Source organism: Limulus polyphemus, unplaced genomic scaffold, assembly GCF_000517525.1.
Source record: "Limulus polyphemus unplaced genomic scaffold, Limulus_polyphemus-2.1.2 Scaffold3363, whole genome shotgun sequence".
Lineage (NCBI taxonomy): Eukaryota > Metazoa > Arthropoda > Merostomata > Xiphosura > Limulidae > Limulus > Limulus polyphemus.
In genome coordinates, this window is record NW_013668973.1 from 1,615 (window position 1) to 29,337 (window position 27,723).

Below are 27,723 nucleotides of genomic sequence, written 5' to 3' on the forward strand. Positions count from 1 at the left end.
TTTGAGCCAGTGCTCCATTCAACATGCCACATGACACACAAAAATTGATGTTTAGGTGTTTTTTTTTTAATATTTACTTATATATTAAGAAATTAAATAATGTATAATATGAAAATTTGAATTATAATCTACAGTTTGATACAAACATAATGACATAAATTCATAAAATAGTAGTACAATATAATTTTGAATGTGAGTCAACAAACATGACCCATAACCCGTCTGGAAAGGGTTAAAGTGTCATCTATTATTTTATCTTTGTAATCTCCACCCCTAGCAGTATGATTTAGTGATATTTATTTCATCATTGAGGCATTCATTGCAAGAACAGACTTTCAAAATTCTACTGAAGAATGTATAAAAGGATGAAATTTTGCACAAAAGTAGATGACATGATCTGATGTGTAGGATGGTAGAGACTGAGAAAGGTTTTGGTACACTGTTGTTGAAAGGTTTCTATTACTATTTTTTAATTAGAAGAACACCAAGGAAGGGTAGTGTCCTAGAAGATTCAATTCAACAGTAAATTTAGTATAAGGGTGGAGAGAGTTTGCATAATTGCAGAAAACTGTTGACACATCTTCAGTGCCTCTCCAAACAACAAAGTCATTCATATACCTAGTCCAAATGTGTGGTTTCATTATGCTACATTTCAATACCCTAGCTTCAAATTTGTCCAATAATAAATTGCCTATACACGAGTCCTTAGTCAAGCCAAATTTCTGTTTCTATATTTGTTAACTTTGACGAAAGTTGAGCATATGTAAACATTTATGAACTAAAGTATATCATGAATTTCTATTAATGGTAACTTTTCATTCAGAAGGCAATTTTGTAAACATATGATGACCTCAGTGACATAAAATGCACCAATGGTCTCCAGAATTCCTGAGAGCAAAATTGTAATATAAAATGTACAGTTTTATTAATTATATTAAAAACAAAATTGGTTGATTTCACCAACCCTAAATCTGTGAAATGATACACGTTATAACTCTAAATTTACTAAGTGTATCTTTACGAAATTTAACAAGCATTTAGCAAATACTAAAAGACTATTGTACATAAAATAATCTATGTTTTTAATAAAGTATTTCTACTACAGGTTTGTCTGTAAATCTCCAAAGCCTTTACAAAGTCATTTAAATTGAAAGCCAAATTTTGCATTAAGAATAAAAATATCTTATATTTTATTTGCATAACTGCTACAACCTCCCAAGTACTTGTTTCCAGCAAAACTTTTTATTTTTTTATTTTCTGTACCTGTTAAGAAGTCAATAATGAACAGTGAAAAGAAAAATAGCAAAATATGAAATAAAACAAATAGCATTTTTCTTATGCACTGACTGCAATTTTGATTACACAGTTTTAAGTTACTTTTCTTAGAAGTTTCTACAGTTAACTTTTCACAACTGTCTCTTTTTAATTTTATGTTTTTATAGCTTTACTTTGTAGTTGCTGAACTTTGACCATGTTAAAATGAAATGTATATAATTTTTACATTTTAGTTTTCTTTTGTTAATATACATAAGAATAAACAAAAAATGTATATGTAAACCCAGGATTTGAAGTACTCACTGCACACTCAATTTGTTTGCACTCGAGTAAAAATCTTAGACTTTCTTCCCTAAGCCTCAACGAGTCTCTCAAATTTGTGTGTCCAAAATTACAATTCATGTAGCTTTCAAATATGCATTTTAGAACATGAAAAATTTATCAGTCATCAGAAAAGATTTTTTAAAAACTACTATAACTTATCCAGCTTTCTACGAAGCTATAAATGGGTCCAAACAATTCTGTTATTGTTTAAAGTACTAGATCTGATAACAAACCAAGCAATTCTCCTCAACCAAAGGATTATGATAGTAAAACTGAAAACAGAATTTTAAGATTTATGTAGAGGATAATCTGCTCTTCCTGTTGGTTATAAACATGTCCATTAACCATGTAAAGTTGATTAGCAAACAAAATCTTGAAAGTCAGAGAGAGAGGGGGAAGGGGCTTCTCTAATGGGTTTGACAAATCTATTGATATTGCAGTAAATAAAGAAGGGAAGAAGTTCAAATTATAGATTTTTGCTTGTAATCATGTATAGTTTAATGTTTTAGTTTATTGGAAACTGCAGTAGCCTATTTTAGAAGAGTTAGAAAATTCTGGAATGAAAAATTGGAGATTACATATTTCACATAATACTGAAAAATGAAGACAGATTTTTAGAAATATTTCTCTTTAAAATTGGGAGTTAAAACAGACAAAATAAAAAAATTTGAATTATAAACTACATTTTTAAGACAACTTTATTAAAATACATTGATAATAATGCTGCTTAACTAAGTTTTGAATGTAACTCTGTAAATAATAAGTCATGACATTTGTACTTCAATTATTGAATGTTTTAGAATGACACATATTCATGTTGATGTCTTAGTAGTTAAGAGAGATGAATGCAATCAATCAGTTTTTTATTTGTTTCATGAAACTTCATCATAAGTTTTGTATTGTTAGATATACATGACTTTTTGTTTTAAATTTAGCATTTGCTTTATGATTTAGATATTTTATACAAGATGAATATTAAAGTTAAGTTATTTTTAGAAGCAATAGTTATGCCAAGTTTGTTTATGTAACCATTTAGGAATCATTTGTTGTTTAGTTCAATTGTTGTGAGCTGGTGCTTGTTGTACTATTGTATCATGTTACTAGAACCTCCCAAGTTTTTCTCAAGCAATATTAAAGCCTAATACCTTTTTGTATGTAGAAAGTTCTAGACCTCAGTTGGACTATTTATAAATATGCATCCACAATGTAGTTCAGAAGAAGTAAGACAAAGTTAGTGACAGACATAGATCAGAAGTGTGTGACTGAGAGTTTAGCCATAAAGAGCATATAGTGGTGATTTTGAAAGTGAAATTATCACAGAGTGTATTGTAATGACAGAGTGGGAAATTGTGTTCTAAAGTAATTGAACCAGCCTGGGTGGACTTTGACAAAAAAAAAGAAGAAGAAGAAGAAGAGAGAGAGAGACAATTATTTAAAACTCTGGATACAACTGTGGTAACCAAGAGTGTAATTTAAGTGAAATTATGACCGATTGTATGGTAATAAACAAACAAATAAAAATAATTCATCATGTCAATTGTGTTCTAAAGTAATTGAACCAGCCTGTGTGTACTTTGACAAAAAGACATGATTACTTAAAGCTCTGGATACAACTTTGGTAATTAACTGTGTAACGAACATTTGTATATACCGTTGACTTGTTTTAATATATTATTTTAAAACAAGTGGACTGTGTGCTATTTGTTTATTGTTGAAATTTATCACCAACAATTCACAGACACCTACTGTAAAGAATCCTGCCCATCCATATACATAAAAACCTGACATGTATTCACAATTAACAAGTCAATTTAGGAAAGCCGTTACAAATATTTGTACTGTATGAAACATCCTTAATTATTCATCACATGATTTATTTCATGTTCTAGTTGTGCATGAAGAGTTTATAGTTATGTTTCTACATCTTGTTGGATTGATTTCTTTTTTCAAAGAATTAATGTTCTTGATGCTTTCAGTTATTAGGTTCTCTGCTTTTCTTTTTATTTCATTATCAAAGTAAGCATGATATTTCTGCCTGACACCAGAAGGACTTACTTGAGCTCCAAACTGGCTAACCCAACAACTGAAGTTAAATGATTAGTTATTAGTCTCTATGCAATGTAACACTGCTCTTGCAGATTTTCCTCTTCAATGTGACAAATTATGGAAAACACCTTTTCTACAGCTGCTTGACCATAAAAAAAGAGAGACAACTTTACAACATCCTGTACCTTGCAATATTAAGCAATGGTGGACACTAACTTTTATAAAACAAAATGTGGCTATTTGCAAAGCACTTCCATTTAGAATATGTTGGATCATGTATATGACCACAAAGGTCAAAGTAATCCAAATAAATGAAAATGTTATTTTTTAAATCACTTTCAATGACCATTAGCAAAAAATCAGAACTTTCCAGGTCTGGAAAAATCTTTCACACTTTCCATGATTTTTCAGGTGTGTACAAATTAGTATACCTAAGGCTAACCCAAATCTCCTAAACAGGTCAAACTCTGTGAACTATTATTAGAATTATTGCCAAAAATGTGACCTCTTTTGTTCCATACTGTATATATACATCTGTGTCAGTGTAAACTACTTGTACCTGATGATGATAAAACCTTATCCTAACGTTGTACATTTACTGTTATGTTAAACTTATATTAAAGTTTTTCTTCATTACCCATTCAAGCCATCTCCAAACATTATTAATTACTACAGGCTTTAGTGTTCTTGCATAATGACTGAAATCACTAAGTATTTTTGGATAAGCTTTTCATACCAGATTATCTTCACTAATTTCTAAATTTTTAGTTTGTTATTATCGGTAATCTTAACTCTTTCGATATGAGCATCATTTTCTGCACATGTCACAAGGTTTTTACTGAGTTACATTCAAGATCTAATAAAAGTATACAAGTAAATTTGGCATCAAAATGTAGCTATTAATAAATCTTAATAGTATACAAGTTTCAAGTTCTTAATTTTATCAGGCAATATAAAAAAATCCACAATTTCCCTTTAGTATGAGAATTGTGACATTTACTCTCTAGGTATCCCCTCTTCTCTAACTTATTTACCACCTTTCCAAGAAGTATTAAATTTAACATAATTTAATTACTATAATATTGTTATTACTTATGCAAAACATAATTTTTATAGCCTTCAATCTTATTCAGTTACAGAGCCATAAGCTAGAAAATCAGACCCCTCTTGCCACACCCACCTGTCACATCCTCTTTCACGAATTGCCAATAGTTCTCTCTGACATTTAATACTATATTATTTATAACCAATAAAATGCCAAAGTTTTAATCTATCAAATGACATATTATGTTGCATTATTTTCTTTACATTTTGCTTCTAGTTCAAACTTTATTCACACAGGTAACATATCAACAGGCTTAGTTGACTTTTTGATAGCACTTGTCACGTAGTTAGAAAGCCATAAACATTGTGATAGTTTTTCAGGTGCTACTATTCTGTGTTCTTTGGTACATTATTTGATTAAATAAAAAATTTAGTGCACTAGTACCATTAGTATAAAAAAAGTAGAGATAAGTTTCATTGACAGTGGACAGCAAGAAAATAAAAAAAGACCCAGGTAGTACTCTAATTCTTGATTTTAATGTGTATTCTTTATTTAGTATTATAAAAGCAACCAAAATGTAAAAAATCAGATATTTTCTTAAGTTAGATAAGGTTATATTAGGTAAAATAAAGAAAAAGAATAATAATAATAAAAATTGTTCATGAGGTACACTCGCGAACAACTCACGAGTAGCCCGTGTGTTACGTACTCCAATAGGGTAACATGAGTTCAATGTTCTCAAAGTAATTTAAAACTTGTGTGGCAGGATTATAAGAAATTTTGGGTGAAAATACCTCATTAAAAATTCTGATTTTTTTGTTTACAAACGACTTAACACTTACTGAAAGCTTACAAAATTTTGTGATGATACACAAAACATATTAGAAGTTATAGTAAGGGAACTAAAAAGGTCAATTTGGGGGTCATGAACTCAGCTGATTCAACTAAGCCCACAGCAAGAGCATTTATGTATTTAAAATGCTTACTTCAGATCAGAAAATCTCAACAATAAACCTGTAACAGTATTTATAATTTTACAAATTAACATCAGTAAAAGTAAAAATAACCAACTAAATTATTATTAAATGTGTTGTGGTTTGCTCTAGAAATTTAAAAAAGACAAAAATAATCAAACAAAGATGAATACTTACTGGATTTTTTGGATTGGAAGAAAACAGGTAAAACCCTATAAGTAAAAGAAATATATTTCTTAATTTATTTTATATCTAAACTCAGAGAAATCATAAATTTTGCAAAAAAATCTTTAGCCTGTAAAAATCAAACACCAAAAGCAATGAGTTTTTAAGCACTATTCTAACACATTGTATACCCTTAGCACCTTGAAAGATGAAAATCCTAGAATAGCAGACAAGTTAATAAAACCATTCTTTCACAGCATAATAGCATAGAAGTGCTATTTATCACCTGCATCACCTTTCACCTTATTTTAGGACAACTTACAAATTTATTAAACCATTTTACTCCTGCTGATAAAAGCCTTACGCCACATCTGTATCAAACAGACACCAAATAATGAAAGAAAAAACACAGAAACAATGCCTATGAAGTCCAGTCACACATATGTGTAATGTTTGAATATCATGGACTGTAATGTAAACATTTTCCACCACTGAAAATATACTTCCAATAGATACTCACCTCCCTAACCTTTAGATTTCCTGATTCATTGCCACCCTCTGTATGTGAACTTTTCACCTTATTTTTACTTAATTTTTGAAATTTGATACACTGGATTGTACATGACATGAAAAATGTTCATTGGCCTTGAAAGCATTAATAGTTCTTAAATCACCCAAAAGAGTAATATTTCATTAGTTTTCCCATGGTCATTAAAGACTGAAGACTTATTTCTGTTTCCATTATATGCTTTTGTGAGTGAACAGCCCTTCAAAATTTAATCTTTTGTGCATTCTTGAAATGTTAATAGAATTTAAATGTTAGCCACAATTATGTTTTAAGTCATACATTTGTGTTGAGATAAAGGCTAGTTAAATTTGTTAAAATGGTCAGGTTTATAGGAATTGTGAAAATAATCAAAGTTTGTTGACAAGATCCAGCTAAATTACACGAAGATTCCATTATGATAATTAACCTCTTCTCATACATGGCTTTTCTCATTCAGTGCTCTCCTCTATATGCTAAATATTTTGCTCACCACTATCCTTGAGAATGCCACCTAAACTCATGTGTTTCCCTGTGATATTTGTGTTGTTGCATGCAAATGAACATTGTGACAAACCCCCACTAACAGAAGTGAAACACACCCTCCAATTGAAGCTCAAGGGAATAAGGAATGCTTTGGAAGCCAAGGTCGCTAAGGAACAGAAGGAAATAATAGAGTTGTGGAAACCAAACTCTCCATAACAAAGTGGAAAAGGATGAGCTCCACAGAGATAGGAAAAGAAGAATGCACCTCCAGATGCTAGGTGAGTGTAAGACCTCTCCAGCCTGACCTACCAACCAAACAAAGCTGCCTCATGAAGAAGGAGAAGAGAATGTTCACAGGAGTCTTGGTGGAACAGAGTGAAATCCTGGAGAAGGTTAAGAAACTAATTCAGTAAAGTTAGGAAACTATAATGTTAAAAGAAGAAGCTATGGAGAGATGGGAGAACTAGAAGGAATGTTAACATGCAGCTTCAACCCATGACTCCACCAAAAAGACCTTGGTGGAGGAAAGGGGTCAGATAAAGATCTCAGAGATAGAAGAAAGGCAAATGTACCTGAACAAGAAGTGCATCCCTCCACAAGAAATCCCAGCAACAAAGCAATCAGTTCATTTGGTTTGAATTTTGTGCAAAGCTACACAAGGGCTATCTGCACTAGCCATTCCTAATTTAGCAGTAAAAGACTAGAGGGAAGGCAGCTAGTCATCACCACCCACTGCCAACTCTTGGGCTACTCTGTTACCAGTGAATAGTGGGATTGACCGTCACATTATAATGCCCCCACGACTGAAAGGGCGAGCATGTTTGGTGGAAGGGGATGCAAACCTGCAACCCCAGATTGTGAGTCAAGTGTCCTAACCACCTGGCTATGCAATCTAGTCAGAAAGGACAAGTCCAAGGAAGAAGAAAGTGCCAATGTAGAAAAGACAAAGGAACAAGTAACTACCAAAAACCTCACAGGGTCATAGTGAATTGCTTCAGAGACAATGGAAAGGGAGGAGAAATAATGCAACATGGTAGTGAAAGTAAAATAATGGCATAAAATTTGGATCTGAGAAAGTCACAGAAAATAGAGGATCTGACCCCCAAGCCTGAAGAAGAGAACCAGAATTTGGGAGTCCAATAAAGGGAATACAGCATGAAATTAAGCAAAGGCATATGTGGCAACCATGTTAGGAGAAGGAGGCATGCCTGCACCAGAGTGAAGCTGGGATAAACACTGTTCAATATGGACTTGAATATTTGGAGAGGGGAAAAATATAAAAGTCAGAAGCAGGGAATGAATTAAGAAGTTAAGGAGAAGAAACTTATGAGACAGAAGAGAGAAAAGGTAACATACCTGAGAAACCATGTCCAAAGATTTTGAAAAAAGGCCTAGTTAGATCCTCAACAAAACTGGTAGAAGATTTGGCAAAGGTAGATGGTGGGAAAAGACTATCACAATCCTCTTTTACACCAACAGGATTCAAAGAAGGAAGTATGTCAGGTCCTGAAGAATGTCCAGGCCGCATGAAAGATTCCATTTCCTGTTGCACAATAGCCATCACTTCCTCAACAGAGGAACCTGATGCCATTTTGACTATTTGTCTAGCATGAACAACATTCTGTTATCCCACACCAGTTAAAGTGGAAGAATTACCATTACTTGGGAATTCATAATGTGGAAATAAAAGGCCACAAAATCTACAGCTGCAGAAATGCTTGAAAACTAAAATGCAAATTTAATATTTCCACAATAGTTGGTTTTTGGAGATACTTTCACAACAAATACTCATGAACAAAAAAAGACCCATCTTTACATGAGTGCGAAATCAAGAAGTGTTGATTGAAAAATTAATGAATCAGCTGTGCTAGAAAAGTGTGTCACACTCCTATTAGTGGAGGGTTGTCACAATGTTCATTTGCATGCAACAACACAGCAATATCATGTTGAAACATGCGAGTTTAGGTAAGTCTCAAGGCTAATGGTGAGCAAAAAAAAATTAGCATATATACAGGACAGAACTGAATCAGGAAGCTATATATGAGAAGAGGATAAGTATCATAATGGAATCTCCATGTAATTTGGCTGGATCTTGTCAACAAACTTTTAATATTTTCACAGTTCCTACAAATATGACCATTTTAACACATTTAACTGACCTTTATCTCAACACAAATGTATGACTTAAAATATAATCGTGGTTGACATTTAAATTCTATGTTAACATTTCAAGAATGTACAAAAGATTAAATTTAGAAGGGCTGTTCACTCACAAAAGCATATAATGGAAATAGAAATAAGTCTTCAGTCTTTAATGACCATGGGGAGTGCTCCAGTTGCCTTTTCACTTGTACTATTACACTGGTCTAGAGTAAAAGATCTCACATCAAAGTTCCGATTTGAGATGTTATCATAAACTTTTTAGTAGCCTTAACTGTACTACTAACTTGGGGTCAGTAATATATCACTGTCAATCTTATAGCTAGTATTTTTCTCAACATCTCTGTTGTAGCTTCATTTTTTATAACTCCTAACTCATGATTCACTAACTCGTGATTCTCAATACCACTTAACCAGCTAGCTGTACTTTCTTAGCTCTTGACCTTATTTCATAATACAGACGTCTTTATTTACACGGTTTCCTCATGTATATGTTCATTTAAAAAACTAAGAATATTGTTATACCTTCTTTCTTAAATTCTTTTAAAATGCTATAAAAAAAAAGGAAGCAATTGTAAAATTAACTAAAACATATCCAATTGCTTCAACTCTTTCCAGGCCAATGAGCATCTTTCATGTGACATGTGCATGCCAGCATATCAAATTTCAAAAATTAAATAAAAATAATAATTTAACTCTAATTTAACAATTTTTCACTCAATAATGTTTTACAGTTCACATTTTATCATTTTTTACATTTATTTAATATAATTCCCAAAGAAAAATTAAAAACATATCAAAACTTATATAAACATACTTATAATTTTTAGGATCTTTTTCCACATTTCAATGTAAAAGTTTATAATTACAAAGAAACTATCACCCTTTGATAATATAATTATCAATGCTTCTAATTTTTTATTCTTATTCTCTGAATTTTATAAGGACATCCTCTTGTTTCCCACTCTTTTATGATCTCACAGCAAATAACTGAACAATGATTATTGAAAATCAGCTTTACAAATAGTTATATGCATAATTTAGGTACCACTGGATAGAGCTGATTACAAACTATTTACATCAGTGTTGTATGTATAATGGTGTGAAAAATAATTTGTGGTTTCATGCAAAAATGACAAAACCTAGCTTGCACAGAGAAAAATAATGGAATGTTTATACTAAATTATATCTGTTTGAAAGCTACAGAAATATATTTTCTATGGCACAACAGATAAGTCTTAAGTTTAGACAGAATAGTATGTGATGGCAAAATATTCCAGTGATTCAAATTCTTATTTATTGAATATTATTAATTTTATCATATTGAAACAATGTACAATAAAATAATTTATAATTTATTGAAAGGAAAGTATGTTTATTAGATATAAACTTATTTTGACGAAGTATCCAGTTAGAAAAAATATTGTTACCTAGTCTGACCTATCAATCTTGAAAGGTCATGTCCTAGGTCACTGATAAATATTTGTCAGATTTTTATGATTTATAGCTGAAAGTAGTGACTTCTGCAATCAGTAAAATAAAGTATCAAAATAAGTATGTTAGTGAATATTAATCAATTTGAAACTGAACAAAAATATAAAAATGGAACTTTCTGAAGAACCTAAAAAAACTGAAATTCTAAAATGAAGGAACTATTTTTAGTTTTTTTCTTCAAAACAATGCCTTTCAAGCAAATCCTGAAAATTTCATAACATAAAAAGTAATATAAAAACTAAATAAAATCCTATTAATCTTCATTATAATGGTATAGTTTATTAACAAACTATAAATTTTCATGTTAAACATTCTATCAGTCCATTGTGAGATAGGAAAAAAAAAGGTATAAACTTTCCAGTTTTAAAATTATTTTTTCCAACATTACACATACAGATAATACCGAAACATTTGAAATTTTAAGGTAATTCTAATTGTAAAATATTGGAATAATGTGCAACTCAGATTAAAAGCATTTCTAAGCTTAAAAATTAATTTCAATACATATATTTTATATTATAACATGGTATTAATTAGTTTAACCCTGTCTACCCAGGCATCATTTACTACGTGTGTCATCAGGTTTTAGTGACTTATATTCAAAATTTTATTAAACTATATTTTGTTTATGTTATACCAATTAGTGTAGCATAAAATTGTAGCTAATAATCCATATTTTAATAGTATAGAAGTTATAAGTTCTTAATTTTACATGGCAATATCTAAAAAAAACCTGAATTTTCCCCAGTGTGAGAAATACGACATATTTTCGTTAGGCATCCCTCTTCTCTATTTTATTCACCAATAAGTATGAAATTAAACGTAAATTACTCACTATAAAATCGCCATTGCTCAGACAACCCATAGTTTTATAGCGTTATCAAATAGAAATTCAGACCCTCCCTGTCACATATTCTCTTTCAAAATTTGTTAATAGTTCTTTCTTACGTTTTATTATATATTACCTATAACCAATATAAAGCCAAGGATTTCATTTATCAAATGACATATTGTATAACATTGTGTTCTGAATAGATAACCATCAATTTTACTCAGAGTACAAGCTTGTTTCGTGTGGGAAAGCTAATGACTAGCTTGGATGTATTTGTAACAGTTTTTGTCACATAGTGAAAAAGCCTGAAAAATTGTGATAGTTAGGAGAAATTGTCTACTTTTTTGCATGTTATTATTCTATGTTCTTTGGTGCATTATTTAACTAAATAAAAATTATTTAGTGCATTACTACCATTAGTATAAAAACAAGTAGGGTTAAGTTTCATCCATAACTGACAGCAAGAAAAAAAGAAGATTCAGGTAAGTATTTTATTTCTTGTTTCTCATGTTTATTCTTTAGTTATTATTATAGATGTAACTAAAATGTAAAAATAGGGATCTCTTTAGGTTAGTTGAGGTTAAATTAAGTAAAAAAAAAGTTTCACAAGGCACGCATGGACGCGAGCAGCTCATGCATAATGTAATTCGATAGCATAATGTGAGCTCCACATTTCCCAAGTGATTTACAAATTATAATGACAAGAATAGTAGTTATACATGGTTCAAAGTGCAATAAAACAATAAAATTTAAGTAGAAATAGATGCATGCTGTTATGATTTTAAAGCTACTTAGGATAAACAAATATAGTTCCTGTTACAATTTGAAGTCATTCTAGAAAGAAAAAAAGGATAATTTAGATTTTTTTCGATTTTTTATTTTTTGTTTGGTCAAATTGACCAACCTTGTATAGAATTAGGGTAGAGAAAATAACATATAAAATATAAAGTTTTACTGAAAACAAACATATGAAATGTATTTACAAGGTTTTAGAGTTTATGAAAATGAAATTTGAGTTTTTTGAGATGAAGAAAAGTAATTTTAGGCTTAATATAAATATCACTTAACGTACGGACTTTTAAAAAGAAAAATACTTGATATATTGAAAAAAAATTTTTTTTTAGTTTATTAAAAATACTTCTCTAAAAAGTGTGATGTTTTTGTATGTGAAAGACTTATAATGCTTACTGAAAGTTTGCAAATGTTTTGAAGATATACACACTATATTAAAATCTAATAGTATCCAAACTATAAAGACTTTAAATGAGTACACAGAGATCATGTGATCGGTCAAATCGACCAATCCGTGTTGAAAGAGTTTAGAAGGTCTCAATCCATATTTCTGGTATCCAAGTTAGATCCATAATTCATTTGGTACAAAGAAAATAAGAAATATGAAAGAATGTGCCTAAAAAAGTGGACCTTTATGCTTTTGACCATTAATCATGAAGGTTATACATCCAGACTTTCGTCTATGTTATTTTCTTGTACTTTGCTCTATCAATTTGCTTTGATCTTTATTTAAAAACCAAACTCACATCAGTTGATCTTCTATCAATAAAATTATTTTTTTCTAAAAAGATCTTTTTCCAATATATTAAGTAGTTCTTGAAAGTTGCAACTGCATTCCAACACATAGATACTGGCTAAAACTAATGCCATAAGAGAGGTATTTGTAAGGAATGTTAAAAAATATATAAGCAAGAAACAAAGGTTATTAGATGCTTAACTTCCATTAATAAAAACTACCACTTTTACACTGTCTAAATCATACAAACAATGACACAAAATTTTCAAAAACTTCTATTATGAGGTTAACTCAATATTAAGGAAAGGTGTTAAAAAATTTAGTATATTCAACAAGTGTCAGCTATTAATGCTCATTTATAAAAATAAAAACAGTCATTGCTTTGAAAGCTTTCTGGTGCATTATCATTATTTTCAAAATAAATATTAAAAATTATGTAATAGACATGATAAATTTTAAAAAAATCACAAGGAGATTCATTAAACAGGGTAAGACCAGAATTCAAAATGTGCATTAAATGAGCTTTTAACAAGATTAATGCCTTACCTAAAACAGAGAAGATTAACATAAAGAACAGGAGCAGCCCCAACATTTCTAAGATTGGAGGAAGTGACTGTAGAATTTGTCTTGTAACCCTGTAAAAGTTTTTTTTTTTTTTTTTTTTTAATAAGGTAGCATTACCTCCAAAATATAAATAGTGATAAGGTGTATATCATTATAATATGTAAGTTGCTGCTATAGTAACAAACAAATGACTTATCCTATAAATTGTAGTACTGATAAAATAAACTGGGCATTTTGTGAACAAGAGCGTGGTAGCATTAAACAAAGGACTAGTAACATTAAATGTTAAAAACTATGAAGTTTTTCAGTAACATTTAATATTTTACTAAAATAAGTGAGCAAAGTATGGTACACGAATGACTGGTCATTACTACTTACCTTCGAATTCCTCCACAGTAATAATTGTCGATTAAGTACACAGGACGAAATCCACGACTAATACGAAAATGACTAGCCTGTCGAATAATTACTATCATACTTTCAATGAACATCATCAATATAGCTGCAAGCTGGAAAAAATGTATGAACATATCTGGTAATTCAATTATTAAAAGATACATGTAATTAACTTCTTTAAATCATTATCTAAGTTTTTATATCCTTACAAGGCTTAAAATTGCTAAAAAAAATGGAATACAAGAAAAAAAACTCCATGTAAATGTTGCTCAACAGATCTGTCTGCCCAAGAAGATGACTGAATGGTAACTGAAAGACTGTTGCTAATAAACAGTTTAAAAGTTGTATTGATCTAAAAAAAAAACACCACACAAATAATTTATGCAATTTAAAATTTCTTGAAGAGTTTTTTCTAAGGATATTGAGGTTTCTTTGAACAATCATTCCACAGGAATTAGAAAAATGTCCCCCAGTTTGTCAGCAGTAAATTTATGCTAAAATAATTAGTTCAATTACCTAACATATAATAACTTCAAAGGAATTAGAAAAAGTCACCCTATGGGTTAGCAGTATGTTTATGGACTTACAATACTAATACATGAAGTTCAATTCCCCAACAGAGTGCACACAGCCAACTGGTTTGCACTAAGAAAACAACAACAAAAAGAAAAAAAACTTTATAAAAAATCCAATGCATATTCACATGTAAATGACCATACAGCAGCTCTCCACCAATAGGAACATGACACCCCTCCCATCATAAACTGCTCCCTCTTCACATCTGCACTCCTTAATCACTTTGAGATTGGTCAGAAGACCTACACCATATATCATCAGGAGTGGGGAGGCTGGGTGAGAAATGTGAGAAGAAGTATTTATCAGAAATACATTTTCAGTGTAGGAAAGCGCTCACTTCCGATACGATATCTTACATCTTCTCACAAAATAGCTAGAATCCCACATTGAATTGGTGGAGGGCTGGTAAAAAAAAGATATGGAAGTGCCCAAAGAGAGACCAAGAGGTGGGGAACCAAAAAAGAGAAAACATCATAGCTCAGTGTGAGGCTATACCACATTTGTTCCAGGTACACTCATCGCTCTTTTATAACAGTATCTTGAACATAAAAGGTGGAAAAACTTGAAGGAATCCCAGAATATGAGTAACGGATGAATGTGATTCCAGGGTGTCAAGTGGCTAGGGCTAAACTGACTCTAGTGCTAGTTCAACCTTATACAACACCAGGTGGTACTTGGAATGGTACATCAGATCTGCAGTAGGTAGAGAATCACCTATCTTTCACCTCAAAATTGGAATTGGTAGGGAAGAAGAGCTTCCGTACCAAAATTCATCACCACTTGCATGCACTTTCAACACAATTAACACCAGATCTGCCAGAAACTGGCCTCCAACAGATGGTAGGAAGGTGGAAAACCCACCGAGATGACATCTCTGGTCAAAAACCTGATGGCAATGGGTATAGTAATTCCAGTCCACAGTAGGAGGAGGATATCTGGCTATAAACAAGTGGGAAAATGTGCTGGGTCTAGCTTCAACTATACCAGATCTGCCAGGAACCAACATCCAGCAGATGGAAGAGGGACCGGAAACCTGGGGTGCATCTCCAATACAAAATCTGGTGGCAGTGGCCATTTGTCATCCAGTCCACTGTAGGAGGAGGGATACTGATCAGCACACATCAGGACTTACGTAGCTGTACCATCTCCAACCAACACCAAACCCACCAGGAATGTACATCCATAGGATGGTAGGGAGGAGGAACATTTCAGCCTGAGGGGCAAACTGCAATTATAGATATAGATATATATTCGTGACATGGTGGAATGCTTCAACCAAAACCTGGCGGTATCTGGAATTGTACATCAGGTCAATGGTAGGAAGGGCATTACACCATCTACATATGAAACTAACTGTGACCAGGCTATCTCCAACCAAAACCATACCCACTGGGAATGTACATTCGAGGGATGGGAGAAAGGAGGAATGCCATGGTACGAAAAACAATCAGTGAGATATATAGACAGATATAGAGTGTAATGCTACAAACAAAACCTAGAGGCATCTGGAATTGTATATCAGGTCCACAGTAGGAAGTGCTGTATATCAGTGACACCTGCAGAATGCCCCTGCCGTACTCTCAACTGAGTGGTATGATTCATCACTCAGGAGGACATGCCCTTAGGACTCAGAGAATAGCAGAGACAGTGTAATGGGTGATCTCAATACCCATATTGAAAAGCAAAGCTACCACATCGACGAAAGCCAATCAACAAAAACCAGGCACGGAGCAGTAGAGATGGGCAGCAATCTCTGTCTGCTTTACTCATGTTAGTCCATGACTGTATGGTTCGGGATGTACATATTTATAAAGCAAAAAAACCACTACAGAGAACTACTCGCACTCCTATGGAACATTCCATCTCTATGGTGTGCATAACTGAAACCAGGAAGGTAATTGTTTGGTCCTAGATAACAATAAAATGGAGACACACAACTAGCACCTCATGGCATCTGGAACTGAACATCAGGTTTGCGGTAGGAAGGACTACAATGTAATTGACATCAAGCATGGTTGCAGGACGGAGAGTGCAGATTTAAAAAAAAAGTATAACTGGTCAGGCACCACTTTTCACAGAGTGAGATCCACAATAAAATAACAAAAAGGCCCCTGACAAAAAGCAACCTTTCACAATAACAAAACATGAAAATTTAAATAAAAAGTGAAGAAAAACTAAGTCAGTAGTATAATGGAAAACACTGAAAAATCCACGAGCAAAAGCCAGGTTGTCTGTACAGTACTACTGCCAATCGAGAAGTAATTAATAAATGCATATATGAAGAGGGCACTGGTTATGATAGGAGTGGTGTCACGCTCGTATTGGTGGAGAGCTGCTGCATATTATCTGCAACAATAGAGGGCAGTGTTAGTCAACAAAAGCTATTTTATGAGTGGGGGTAAAATATTGTATTGGAAAGTGTTATCCATACAGAGAGTTAAAAAAAACAACTTTTAATTTTGCTTACTTAATAATATTGAGTCTGTTTACTTCAAACTAAATTATTTCATTTTACATTATTATTAATTTATGTTCATTCCAGGCAGATTTTAACTAGTAATCCACTATAGGTGATTTTACTGTACTGATTTCTTGTTGTTGAATGCAAAGCTACACCATGGGCTATCTGTGCTGTGCTCACCACCATGGGTATCAAAACCCGAATTCTAACATTGTAAGTCTGCAGAAATACCAATGTGCCACTGAGGGGGGGGGGGCAATGCTGTCCTTAGTACTCATTTTATAAAACCAAGTTATTCCACTGCACTTTCTCCAAATATAAAAAAGTATGATGCACAAATAACAACAACTTATTTAATTCTTTAGACATATAAGAGGTAAACAACACATATTTGAAATAGTTTCCATAAATTTATAAACTGAACACTACCAATGTCCTATAAGTAATTACCTGCAAAGGAGGTACAAAAATAAGTTTCATTGGAACTGATAAGTAAACCACTACAATTACCTTTATTATAGATCGCCTGTGTTGGAAGAATGGCTTCACTCCCATCCAATAAAGTTTCATTACCAGTTCAATGCCAATAATAAAGAGGCTAACTAGCTCCAAGGAAGCATGAATCTATGTGGTAAAATATGTAAGTATATATTTATTAATTGTTTAAGTTCTCTGCTAGTCTTGAGTTTCTAGCTTCAGTTGCATAGAATGAATTATTTGTTTCTTTTTTGGACACAACATACAAAGCTATTTTGCCACTTTGATGATGTTTATGTTTATTCCTGACAATATAATAGGAACATAAATAAGAGTAAATATAAGAAAGTAAAATAAGCTTTGCTTGTTCAAAAACTTTGTTTTAATAAACTTCTAGGAAAAAAAGTATTTCATAACTAGGAAAACTACTCATGAAAACAGTGTTTATTTTCTTCATTTTTTACACTAGTAAAAATAAAAACATTGTTTTGAAAAACAACATTCTCTTCTTCATAAGTGTGAAAAATTTAACAAGAATACATCTGTTGATGTTATGTGGATGACATTTTCACCATGTTAGCTAGTTAAGTACACAAAACATACATATTCATTGTTCAGTAGAAAGAAAACAGAATAACATGCTACTTTTCTTCGATGTTCTTTCACTCACATGGAAAAAACTTAAAACTGATTTATACTTTGAACAAACACATACTCAGATATTTACATTTCATTTTTCATCACCAGTTGCTCACAAATTAGTTGAAAAATATGACACATAGCAAATTTACCCCCCCCCCCCAGCAAAAAATCTGTCCCAGTGAAAAATGAGAAAAACATCCTAAATTATCTTTCAATGAATGGATACCAAAATAGATTTATACACATCCAACAGAAAAAATATCAAAAACAAGTCAAAATCAAATACTGAATATATAAAACTAATTGTTACTCCATATATTACTGGTACCTCAGAAATATATATATATATATATATTCAGAACAAGTTAAACGTATGTACAACAAAGTCTTCACACTATGGAGATTACAGGTATATCATAAACACTATTTATATATAGTTCTCTTCTTCTTGTCAAGTCCACTTAGGCCTATTCAATTACTTTAGAATTGCAGTTGACAAGTCAAACTGTCTTCTCTGTATTACTATCATACTAGTATTCTGTGTGTGATTCACTTACAGTGGTGCAAGTTACCATAATTCCTTTGGTCTTTTTTCTTCTGAAGATCCTCTGTTCCTTTTGTCAAAGTGTACCCAAGCTGAATTACTTTAGAACCACGCTTTGACGGAATAAAATTATCCTTCTTATCTTTTTTTATATTATTAGTTTCACTCTAACATATTAAACGTTAGACCTATCACCTTTGCGGTACTTAACTTGACACAACTCTATTCTTTTTTGCTATTATTTGTCTGTTGTTGCCTGTCTGCTGCTTCCTGCTCATCTCATGTTATTTATATCTTTATTACATAGTCATCTAGCTACTTTCTATATTCTTGACACCAATTACTTATTAACAAAACATTATCCAATTATCTGCTTTTAACTCCTATTATAACAAAACTTAAAATAATAAAATATTCACTCACAAATATAAATTAATACTAATATCTAAACAAAACAGTCTTTTATGTCATGACACTTACCTATACTGACATTTTAGCTATTCCAAGGATCAAATCTGAACCGGTATTACAAGTAGGCTCCTACAGAGGCTGGTACCACTCCTACCAACATCCGAGAAATACATCCAGGGACCCCAACTTTGCCCTCTTCTCCAAGAGTGGAAGAACACACTCGAACACTCTAGAGGAAAAGGGATAATGCATACTGGGGAGTCCTAAGGAATAGTGCAAGAGGTGAACCCAGTTCCTTAAACTTTTAAAAACAAACTGACTCCAATTTATTCAATCCAATGATCAGCAAGAACTGGTAGAACCCCTTTTAGCTTTACTCATGATAGTTCATAAGTAGCAGTCCATGATAATATGGTAATACCATCTGGTAAATGCCTAGATGGTCTTATGGTACACCTCATTTCAACAGAGCCTGTTGCAACCAGTAGTAAGTATAGTCAAATGGGTTGCTAGTGTGGAACTGGATTGATAAAAGCATACCTATCTGAGCAAGGTTCGCCATAGAGTGGGATCCAGTGAAACCAAGATGTAAGGGACTCTGAAAAGAAAGACAATACAAGACTACTCCCTCCTCCGTATAATCTAGCATATGTTGTTAAAACAGCCATAGGGGGTAGTGGAAACCACCCAGAAAAAACTGCCAGATCATATAAAGAATGTGAAAGAAAAGCATTAGGAGAAGTCCACACACAGGCTCGTAAAATGTCTCCCAGTGAATAAAAGAAATGGGCAGTGAAAAACATAAATGTGCTGATGAGAATGTAACTCTTTGAAGATTCCTTGCCTGTAAAATCCAGAATATGCAACATATGATGAAATATCTCATGAAGATATTCCACTGCAAAAGATCTAGACCTTGCACTATTGCCTGTTGGACAGCAAAAAGTTCTAAATTATTGATGCAGAATGAAAATTCATCCCCCATTCATATACCCTGGAATTCCTGACCTTGAAGATGCACACCTCATCCCCAAAAGTGAAGTATCTGTGAAGCGATAAACTATGGACAGAGGGGCAATATACATATATACACACACACACGCACGCATGCTAATGATATAATTGATCCAAACCAACCGCCACACAAAAAGTAAGATGTTGCTCCAGATGAAAGGGACTGGAAAATCCGGTGGATTGAAGTTCCAGGTCCATCAGTATCAATGGGACCACTGAAGCAATAGCATGTATCCTCATCCCAAAAAATTAAAGAGATCTGAGGGAAGCCCACAACCCCAGAGATAGAATCATCCTTGTAAGTAAGAGCCTGACTGCCCGTTCTATAGCCTGGAACTGGATGGGAGGTGGCTGAGCCAGGCGTAAAACATGGCACAAACTTGTACAACCCAGCAGAAGACATATGGTGCTGATGTTAGACCAAAGGCTAGATCCTTGAACTGCAGAAACTGATCTTTGTATAGAAAAAATAGCTATAGGCAAGATGAATTCACTATGAGAAGATGGAGGAATATCTCAGCAATCTCAAACCTGGGCATCCACAGACCTAGTAAAGAATGCCAACGTAAAGTGAGAAGGGACTCCATTGTGAACTGGGGAGGAATTAAGAATGAGTTGAGAAAGAATAACGATCATCCATGAATCTCCCCTAATCTCAGGCATAACAAATAAATAAGAATAAAATCCCGTAAGAACGAGATCAACTGTCATTACCACCCCTGTGATCAGTAACTATGATAGCAGTGAAACTAAAATCCACAACCCACTGTTTAGGAAAAAAAGGGAAAGACCAACCTTGATACCAGAACCTGACATACCCATAGATTTGCAGTGAAGGAATTCCAGGTGTCCATCAATAGTTGTAACCTCAATCTAACTGCCCCCCCCCCCACACACACCTAGGTTGATACCAATGCCGTTGGCATGGGTCTGCCTAAAGGGAATGGCCCTGAAACTAAGGTCTGAGTTTATTCAGCTGCTAGAGCTAAAGAAGGTTGAGAGGTCAACAACAACAAAAAAGGAAACTGGTGACAGTAATTCGCAATACAAATGCCTCTTGGACACCCATGAATGAACATCAAGTGACAAAAAAAAGAAGCCACATGTAACACCCAGAGGCTACAGCAGGTAGAAAAAATCCCTTCACCAAGGTATCTCTACAGAAGGAAATGACACAGTTAATCAGACCAAGGTAGAAGTCAGTAGGAGACCTCAATCATTTGTAAATTGATGTGGGGACCATTGATAGGCTGCCAACAATTTTCAGAAGAAAAAATATCACAGAGCAAGTGTGAGGAGCAAACAAATAGGAAAAAATGAGATGGGTTCAAAGTGATCACATGAAGCAACCTGGAACCCCATACATCCAGAATTAAGTGATTTTAGTCTGTGGAATTGAAAAATTATACCCCCTGGAGGTGGAAAGCCAAAGCATGCCAGCAGACAAACAAGAATAGAAGGTGAAGAAAGAAAAACTAAATAATCCCCCCCCCAACCATTCCACCATCAAGGGAGGAGTAGACTCAAAGGTCACAGAGAAAAGCCCCAAAATCTCATCAACCCAAAAGACTAATTGAAGAAAAGGAGTAAAAGATGGGTGATTCAAATTGGACTCCTGTGTCCAAATTCTTCACAGAATAACCAGGATCAACAACAGCAAGAAAAAAACAACTTCAGAGGCCCCAGGAGAAAACACCCCTGGGCTGAAAGTATGTCTCCATCTCCCAATGGATCAAAATACAGAGAGCCTCAACTGAGAGTGACCCTCCCTCCCAACTGTAGAGAAACACTAGATAACAAAGGAGGAATAGGGAAGGTCAGATTAGTCGCCGTGCTGACAATGGTAATATGGGAATTCATACCTGCAAACATCATTTTAGGCAATTATAATTATATGGAAATCCACAAGGTGACGTGTAAATTGTAATCCATAGTGGAATGAACTACAACACTTCATCATGAAAACCATGACCAATGCTTTGTCAAAAAAAAGTGATTACATTATCTGAGTGAGGTGCTTATATACAGTGTCAGGACAGAGGGCGCATCTACGCAGGTGGAGGGATTTGCAAATTAGATGTTGCCAAGGGCATTTAAGTGGGTTATAAAAGACTGGAGCATGCGAGACTAATACATAGATAGGCAAAGCCAACATCGAGGAATAGCTAAAGTGGCAGCGGAGGGTAAATGTGTTTTGGAATTTTAAATATATGTATTCCATGCAGTATGATTCAAATACTTTGCTTATTTAAATAACAGCAGTTAGGTATGTCACTAGCATAAAACATTGGAAAAATACAGTAGGCTTCTTCTTTTAATATATATTTATTCACTATACAGTAAATATTATGATAGTGAAGTATGATAAGTATAACTTTGGTTAGTCTTATTTTAAAGGCTATTAGAAATAATTTACCACAGATTTGACTGAATACCAAACCATCATTGAAGAATTTATCAAAAATTGATCATTGTTCTTAAGTTATCATAAAAGTTGAAACATGCTTCACTACCCAGGGTTTTCTTGATTCCAATATTGAAGAAAAAACCATGGAAACAGCTACTGATTATAGAAAGTTTAAAAATGGAATTTTTCGAAAATTGCCAAATTTATTTCAATTTATAATGTACTGCATTAAAGTACAATGGGCTTTACCCATGTACTCATGGCAAAACTAGAATTAAAATTAGAGGTGTAACACTCCTCAAATTTTACTCCTCATTTCTGCATTAATTCACAAATTATTAATATTATTTCTAAGTTCATTCAAGTTCAGCTTATTAACATTTAGCTTGTAGTAAATATATAATTGTGTACATTTCTGGGATAAAAAAAATAGCATACTCTTCATTCACATTATATCATTTTGCTCTGATTGTTGATCCATAAGTCAAGCATATTTAAATCACCACTGTGTATATGCACAATATTCAGACTTTCGTTGTTGACAATTCTGAAGACAATTAGAATTTTCTTATTTTTTCAGCCTTATAAACAAAGGATTGAAAATGCTCATTGTCAATTCTCTGATACTGAATGACCAGTGAAAGAAAATTATTTAAACAAACATCTGGAGAACTGTCTAAAATTATTCTGGGTATGGAGAAACTCTTTATGAGCAGTCAGAGCTCTTTTATTTTCTTCTCTTATACTACAATCTTAGGCTAATATCAGGTGCTACAGATCTCCATGAGTGTTGCAATGAGAGGAAAAACTAAAGCCACAGAATTATGAAGAACAACAGTATTAAAAAACATGCCAAGTAATTCAAAGGCTAAATAATTTGTCTTGAAGCTCTTACAAAGTAGTGCTAATGTAAAGGAAACATGTCTACTGGGCATTCAAACTCTGTAAGACTTGAACATAAAAAACTGAACACAATCTTCATAATTAGTTTTTAAATTTTAACCTGATTCTGCTTTACTACAAAACACTATTTAATATTTAGTCTTGTGAAAAAAAATACAGACTATTTCCTGGTTCTTATTAATGAAATAAATAGAAAATGTTATTCCAAAGCAACAATGAAATAGATGACTAATGTTGCAGAAACTCAAGCTGTGTGTTTTGCCACAGAATTTCATATGCTGATTTGATTTAGATTTTTACATATTTTGCCACAGTAAACCATGGTGAGTGATATTTACAACATTAGTTAGCAAGAATGTTTGTTGTTTTGTAATTCATGACAGTGAAACAAATGACAGAAAGTCAACTTATCTGTAATCTAAAACAATATACAAAAAATAAAAACTGTTATCAAATGATCATTATCATTCAAAACAATTTTAATCATATGTTTAATTTATATGCAATTGCCTATCACATATTCATTCATAATGTTTCATTACAAACTACAAATGTTACCCAAAGATCAATCTGAAAGCCAGGAACAGCTGGCTCCTCCACTAATGCAAGTCCTAACAGCATCACTGCAGCTAATAAATCCAAACGATAAAACCAGGGATTGTGTACTAAGAAGTATGCAGGCAGAGAATCATTACTTTGAGGATGGTAGTCAAATTTATCATTATTTTCACCTTCCTTTATGCAAAGAAAGAAAAAGATAAGAAGAAAAAAAAATTAGTGTTACTGAATTGAATAAGCACAACAAAGTTCAAATCATAATTCTTATGATAAAAAATAAACATTCCAAAACAAAAGATACCAGAATTACCATTACTTATAAAAACAGCAATGAGCAGCTGTGAACTGGAATTTCAAACTTGATACAGATCCAATCTTTACTAAAAAAATTAGACTTAGGAAATCTAGCATACTTTATGCCATATAATTACAACTGTATTATTAAAAGTTAATATTTTCTTAACTTGAAAATGTATTTTTTATAGATACTCACCCTCACACACAGTTTAGCTACCTTCCTCAACTCTTCCACACATTTTGTAAAAGAAATTTATTAGCCACTAGCCTTGTGAAAACTCCCACCTAATTTCACATGAATGAGCACCTTTGCCTGATGTCATCATTATGCAGCAAAAGCAAGAGGAGGACAACACACTGACTTCCCCTATGAATTTGCATGTGTGAATCTTCATTCTTTGACGAGGTAAGTAAGAAATGTGCACCAGAAGTGGGAAGGATGGGTAAGTGTGCGTAAAGCTGTGTATCTATAAGTACATGTTCAGATAAGGAAAATGTTAACTTCTGAAATGAATACTCGGGGGCTACGTCGAGGCACATCCATGAGAAACAACATCTCATCCAGGTTATCCCCTTCACCCACATAGGAAAGAAGAGAGGCAAATAAGCCAGAGTTATGTCACCTGGATGGGCAGAAATGGTACATGGATGTTCAGTGCTGGAAGGTTTTTTGTCTTTCAAAATTTGTAGTGCATACTGGAGGGATTTAAACATATTGATAAAAAGGTTAAAAAAAATTATATTTATACTTCAGATAATTATAAAAGAACTTTTTATTTTAACCAGCATTTTGCCTATGCAGCTTCATCAGAGTTAGTACACACAACATATACGAGTCAACTGGAAAAATATACCATGTTCAGAGTAGTACATACATAAATAAAATGGAAAAATGTATTAATGATATCTAGACATTCAGGAATGCAACATGCTAGAGTGGGGAGGAAGGAGCCTGTGGCCAGCCATCATTATAAGGCAACTATGAATTTTACAGCCTAATCATTAATAAAAAAACACTGCCTTATAATCGGGCTAATGCAGTATATATATTCCACAAGGAAACCTCAAATGATTTTGCAGAAAACAGTGTGCACATGTATAGCCAGGGCAGATGGTTATGAGCACTTTCCTTTATCCTGGTTTTACATGGATATTGAGTAAGTATACCCTGTTAGGTGACTTTAGCCACCTAGTGGGATCTTACCAAATGAAAGAGGTGTCCTGAAATGGAAATGGTGCACATTCTACTCAAAGACAGTGAGGCTATGGAAGAATGGTGACCTGTGAAAGCATAAAACTGTCAGAAGAGAAAACAGCCAGAAGGAACAGAGATGGATGTATGAAAAAAGTCCACATGCCTGCCTGGATAAGTTTGTCCAATGGCCAGCGAAGAAGTGGAATAGGAGGGTGACAAACAGAATGTGAGCATCAACATCCCGAGACAAACATGTCTATGGAAGAGTCTATAGGCCCATACTGGAAAGGAAGAAGGAATGAAGTTCATAGAAAATATGGGTCCCACGATAGGGACAGAATAAGAAGATGGAGACCCTTAAAGTAACAGATCCATAAGGCATGCAGAACTGTCCAACAGGACACTGGAGCTGAGCCAGGTCTGGATGGTCCAATAGTACAGAGATGGAAGAGAAGTGTGGTGGAAGAGGGTATAAGAAGCATATAGAGGATAGACATTGGAATGGTAGATGTAGGAAAATAAGGAAGAAGGAACAGGAGGGAAAGGCATTAAAAAAAAAGGCAGGAAACCAAATGAGGCATGCATTAGATCAGGAAAACTTTAACAAGGTCTCAGTAAGGAAGAGAGCAGGGTGATGAGGGCAAACGAGAGAGAAGGAGCAGAATAGAATGAAGAGGACAGAGTAAGAAAACACATCTAGGTACTTGGAAAGGAGAAAAACCATAGACATGGCCACCCAACAACTAAGAAAGGCTAAGACAAAGAATCCTTCTATGAACACAGTGGTAAGAAAGGTAGGAAAAGTGGTTCATGGAATTACCACCTGGAAAAAACAGTGGCAGAAATACCAATAACAAAAAATCTGTCCAGATAGTGATAGACAGATACTGTGGAAGTAGAAGAAGAATTTGATAAGAATAAAGCTACAGCAATAGAAAGTCCACTCAGATGAGTGAAAGACCGGACAAATTCCACACATGAAGGTGAATGGAGAATAATCCTCAGTGAAGAAGAAAAGTGAGAGAGTGCAAACTTAGGAAGAGAAAGAGGATAAAAGTGAGACGAAGGGGGTCGAATTAACTCTTTCGGCACGGGTACCTTTTACTGCTCATGACACAATGTTTTAGCGTCTTACATTCAAAATTTTATTAAACTACTTTTTGTTTATGTTATACCAATTAGAATAGCATAAAGTATTAGCTAATAATCCATATTTTAATAGTATACAAGTTTTAAGTTCTTAATTCTAAAAGGAAATATATAAAAAAATTCTGAATTTCCACTAGTGTAACACACATGACAAATTTTGTCTTAGCATGTCATCATCCATATTTAATCCATCACCCCTAGAAAATGTACGAAATTAAACATGAAATGCTCTCTATAAAATCGTTGTTGCTTAAACAGACCATAATTTTATGGCCTTCAATTTTGTTTTGTTACAGAGCTATCAAAGAGAAAATCAGACCCCTCCTGCTACACCCATCTGTCACATCCTCCCTTTCACAATTGGTTGATAGTTCTCTCTTAATAAACAATTTGAATTATATTATTATTACTTATTTTACCTATTCTAGTGTTAAATAACTGAAAAAGATCCATACTTTTAATTTTAGTTACTTTTATAATAATAAATAAAGAATAGATATGAAAAACAAGAAATAAAGTACTTACCCAATTTTTTTTTTTTTGCCCTCAATTGTCAGTGAGAGTTAAGCCTGATTTATTTTAGTGATTATAGTAAGGCACTTCAACAATTTTTATTTAATTACATAATACACCAAAGAATATAGACTAATAACATGCAAAAGGTAGACAAATTCACTTACTTCTAAAAATGTTCCTGGCTTTCTAACTATGCAACAAGAGCCGTTATAAATTCATCCCAGCTAGTCATTAATTTTCCCAGGGGAACAAAATTGCTACTCCGAGTGACATTGACTGTTATCTGTTCAAAACAATGTTATACAAAATGCCATTTGACACATGAGCACCTTGACTTTCTATTGGTTATAAATAATATATAATGAAACAAAAAACACGCACGTGAGCAGCTTATTGGTAATGTAATTCGATAGCGTAACGTGAGCTGCACATTTCCCGAGTGATTGACAACTTATAATGGCACAGAGAGCAGTTAGACATAGTTCAATGGGCAATAAAACAATAAAATTTAATTATAAATAGATGTATAATGTTAGGAACTTAGAGTCACTTAGGACAAACAAATGTAGTTTCAGGTTACAATCTGAAGTCATACTAGAAAGAAAAGAAGGTTAATTTAGGTTTATTTCGATTTTTTTTTTGGTGGTCACGAGGTCGGTTGAATTGACTGATCCAGTTTTGAGATTAGGGTAGAGAAAATAACATATAAACTATAAGGATTTAGTGAAAAAAAAACGTTT

At 33.2% G+C, this 27,723-nt stretch overlaps 1 protein-coding gene across 1 annotated transcript in view; it reads right to left on the reverse strand.

Moving 5' to 3' along the window:
• The window catches only part of LOC106469225 (two pore calcium channel protein 1-like), a gene marked incomplete at its 3' end in the record, with an annotated part of 44,387 nt that overhangs the window by 1,506 nt on the left and 15,158 nt on the right, over nt 1–27,723 (reverse strand). Inside the window, exons 3-7 of the mRNA XM_022397677.1 lie at nt 23,827–24,003; nt 17,381–17,494; nt 13,816–13,946; nt 13,420–13,508; nt 5,842–5,876 (exon numbers count right to left, since the gene is read on the reverse strand). Coding sequence (XP_022253385.1) covers nt 5,842–5,876; nt 13,420–13,508; nt 13,816–13,946; nt 17,381–17,494; nt 23,827–24,003 — 546 coding nt within the window. The remainder of the gene's footprint in view (nt 1–5,841; nt 5,877–13,419; nt 13,509–13,815; nt 13,947–17,380; nt 17,495–23,826; nt 24,004–27,723) is intronic.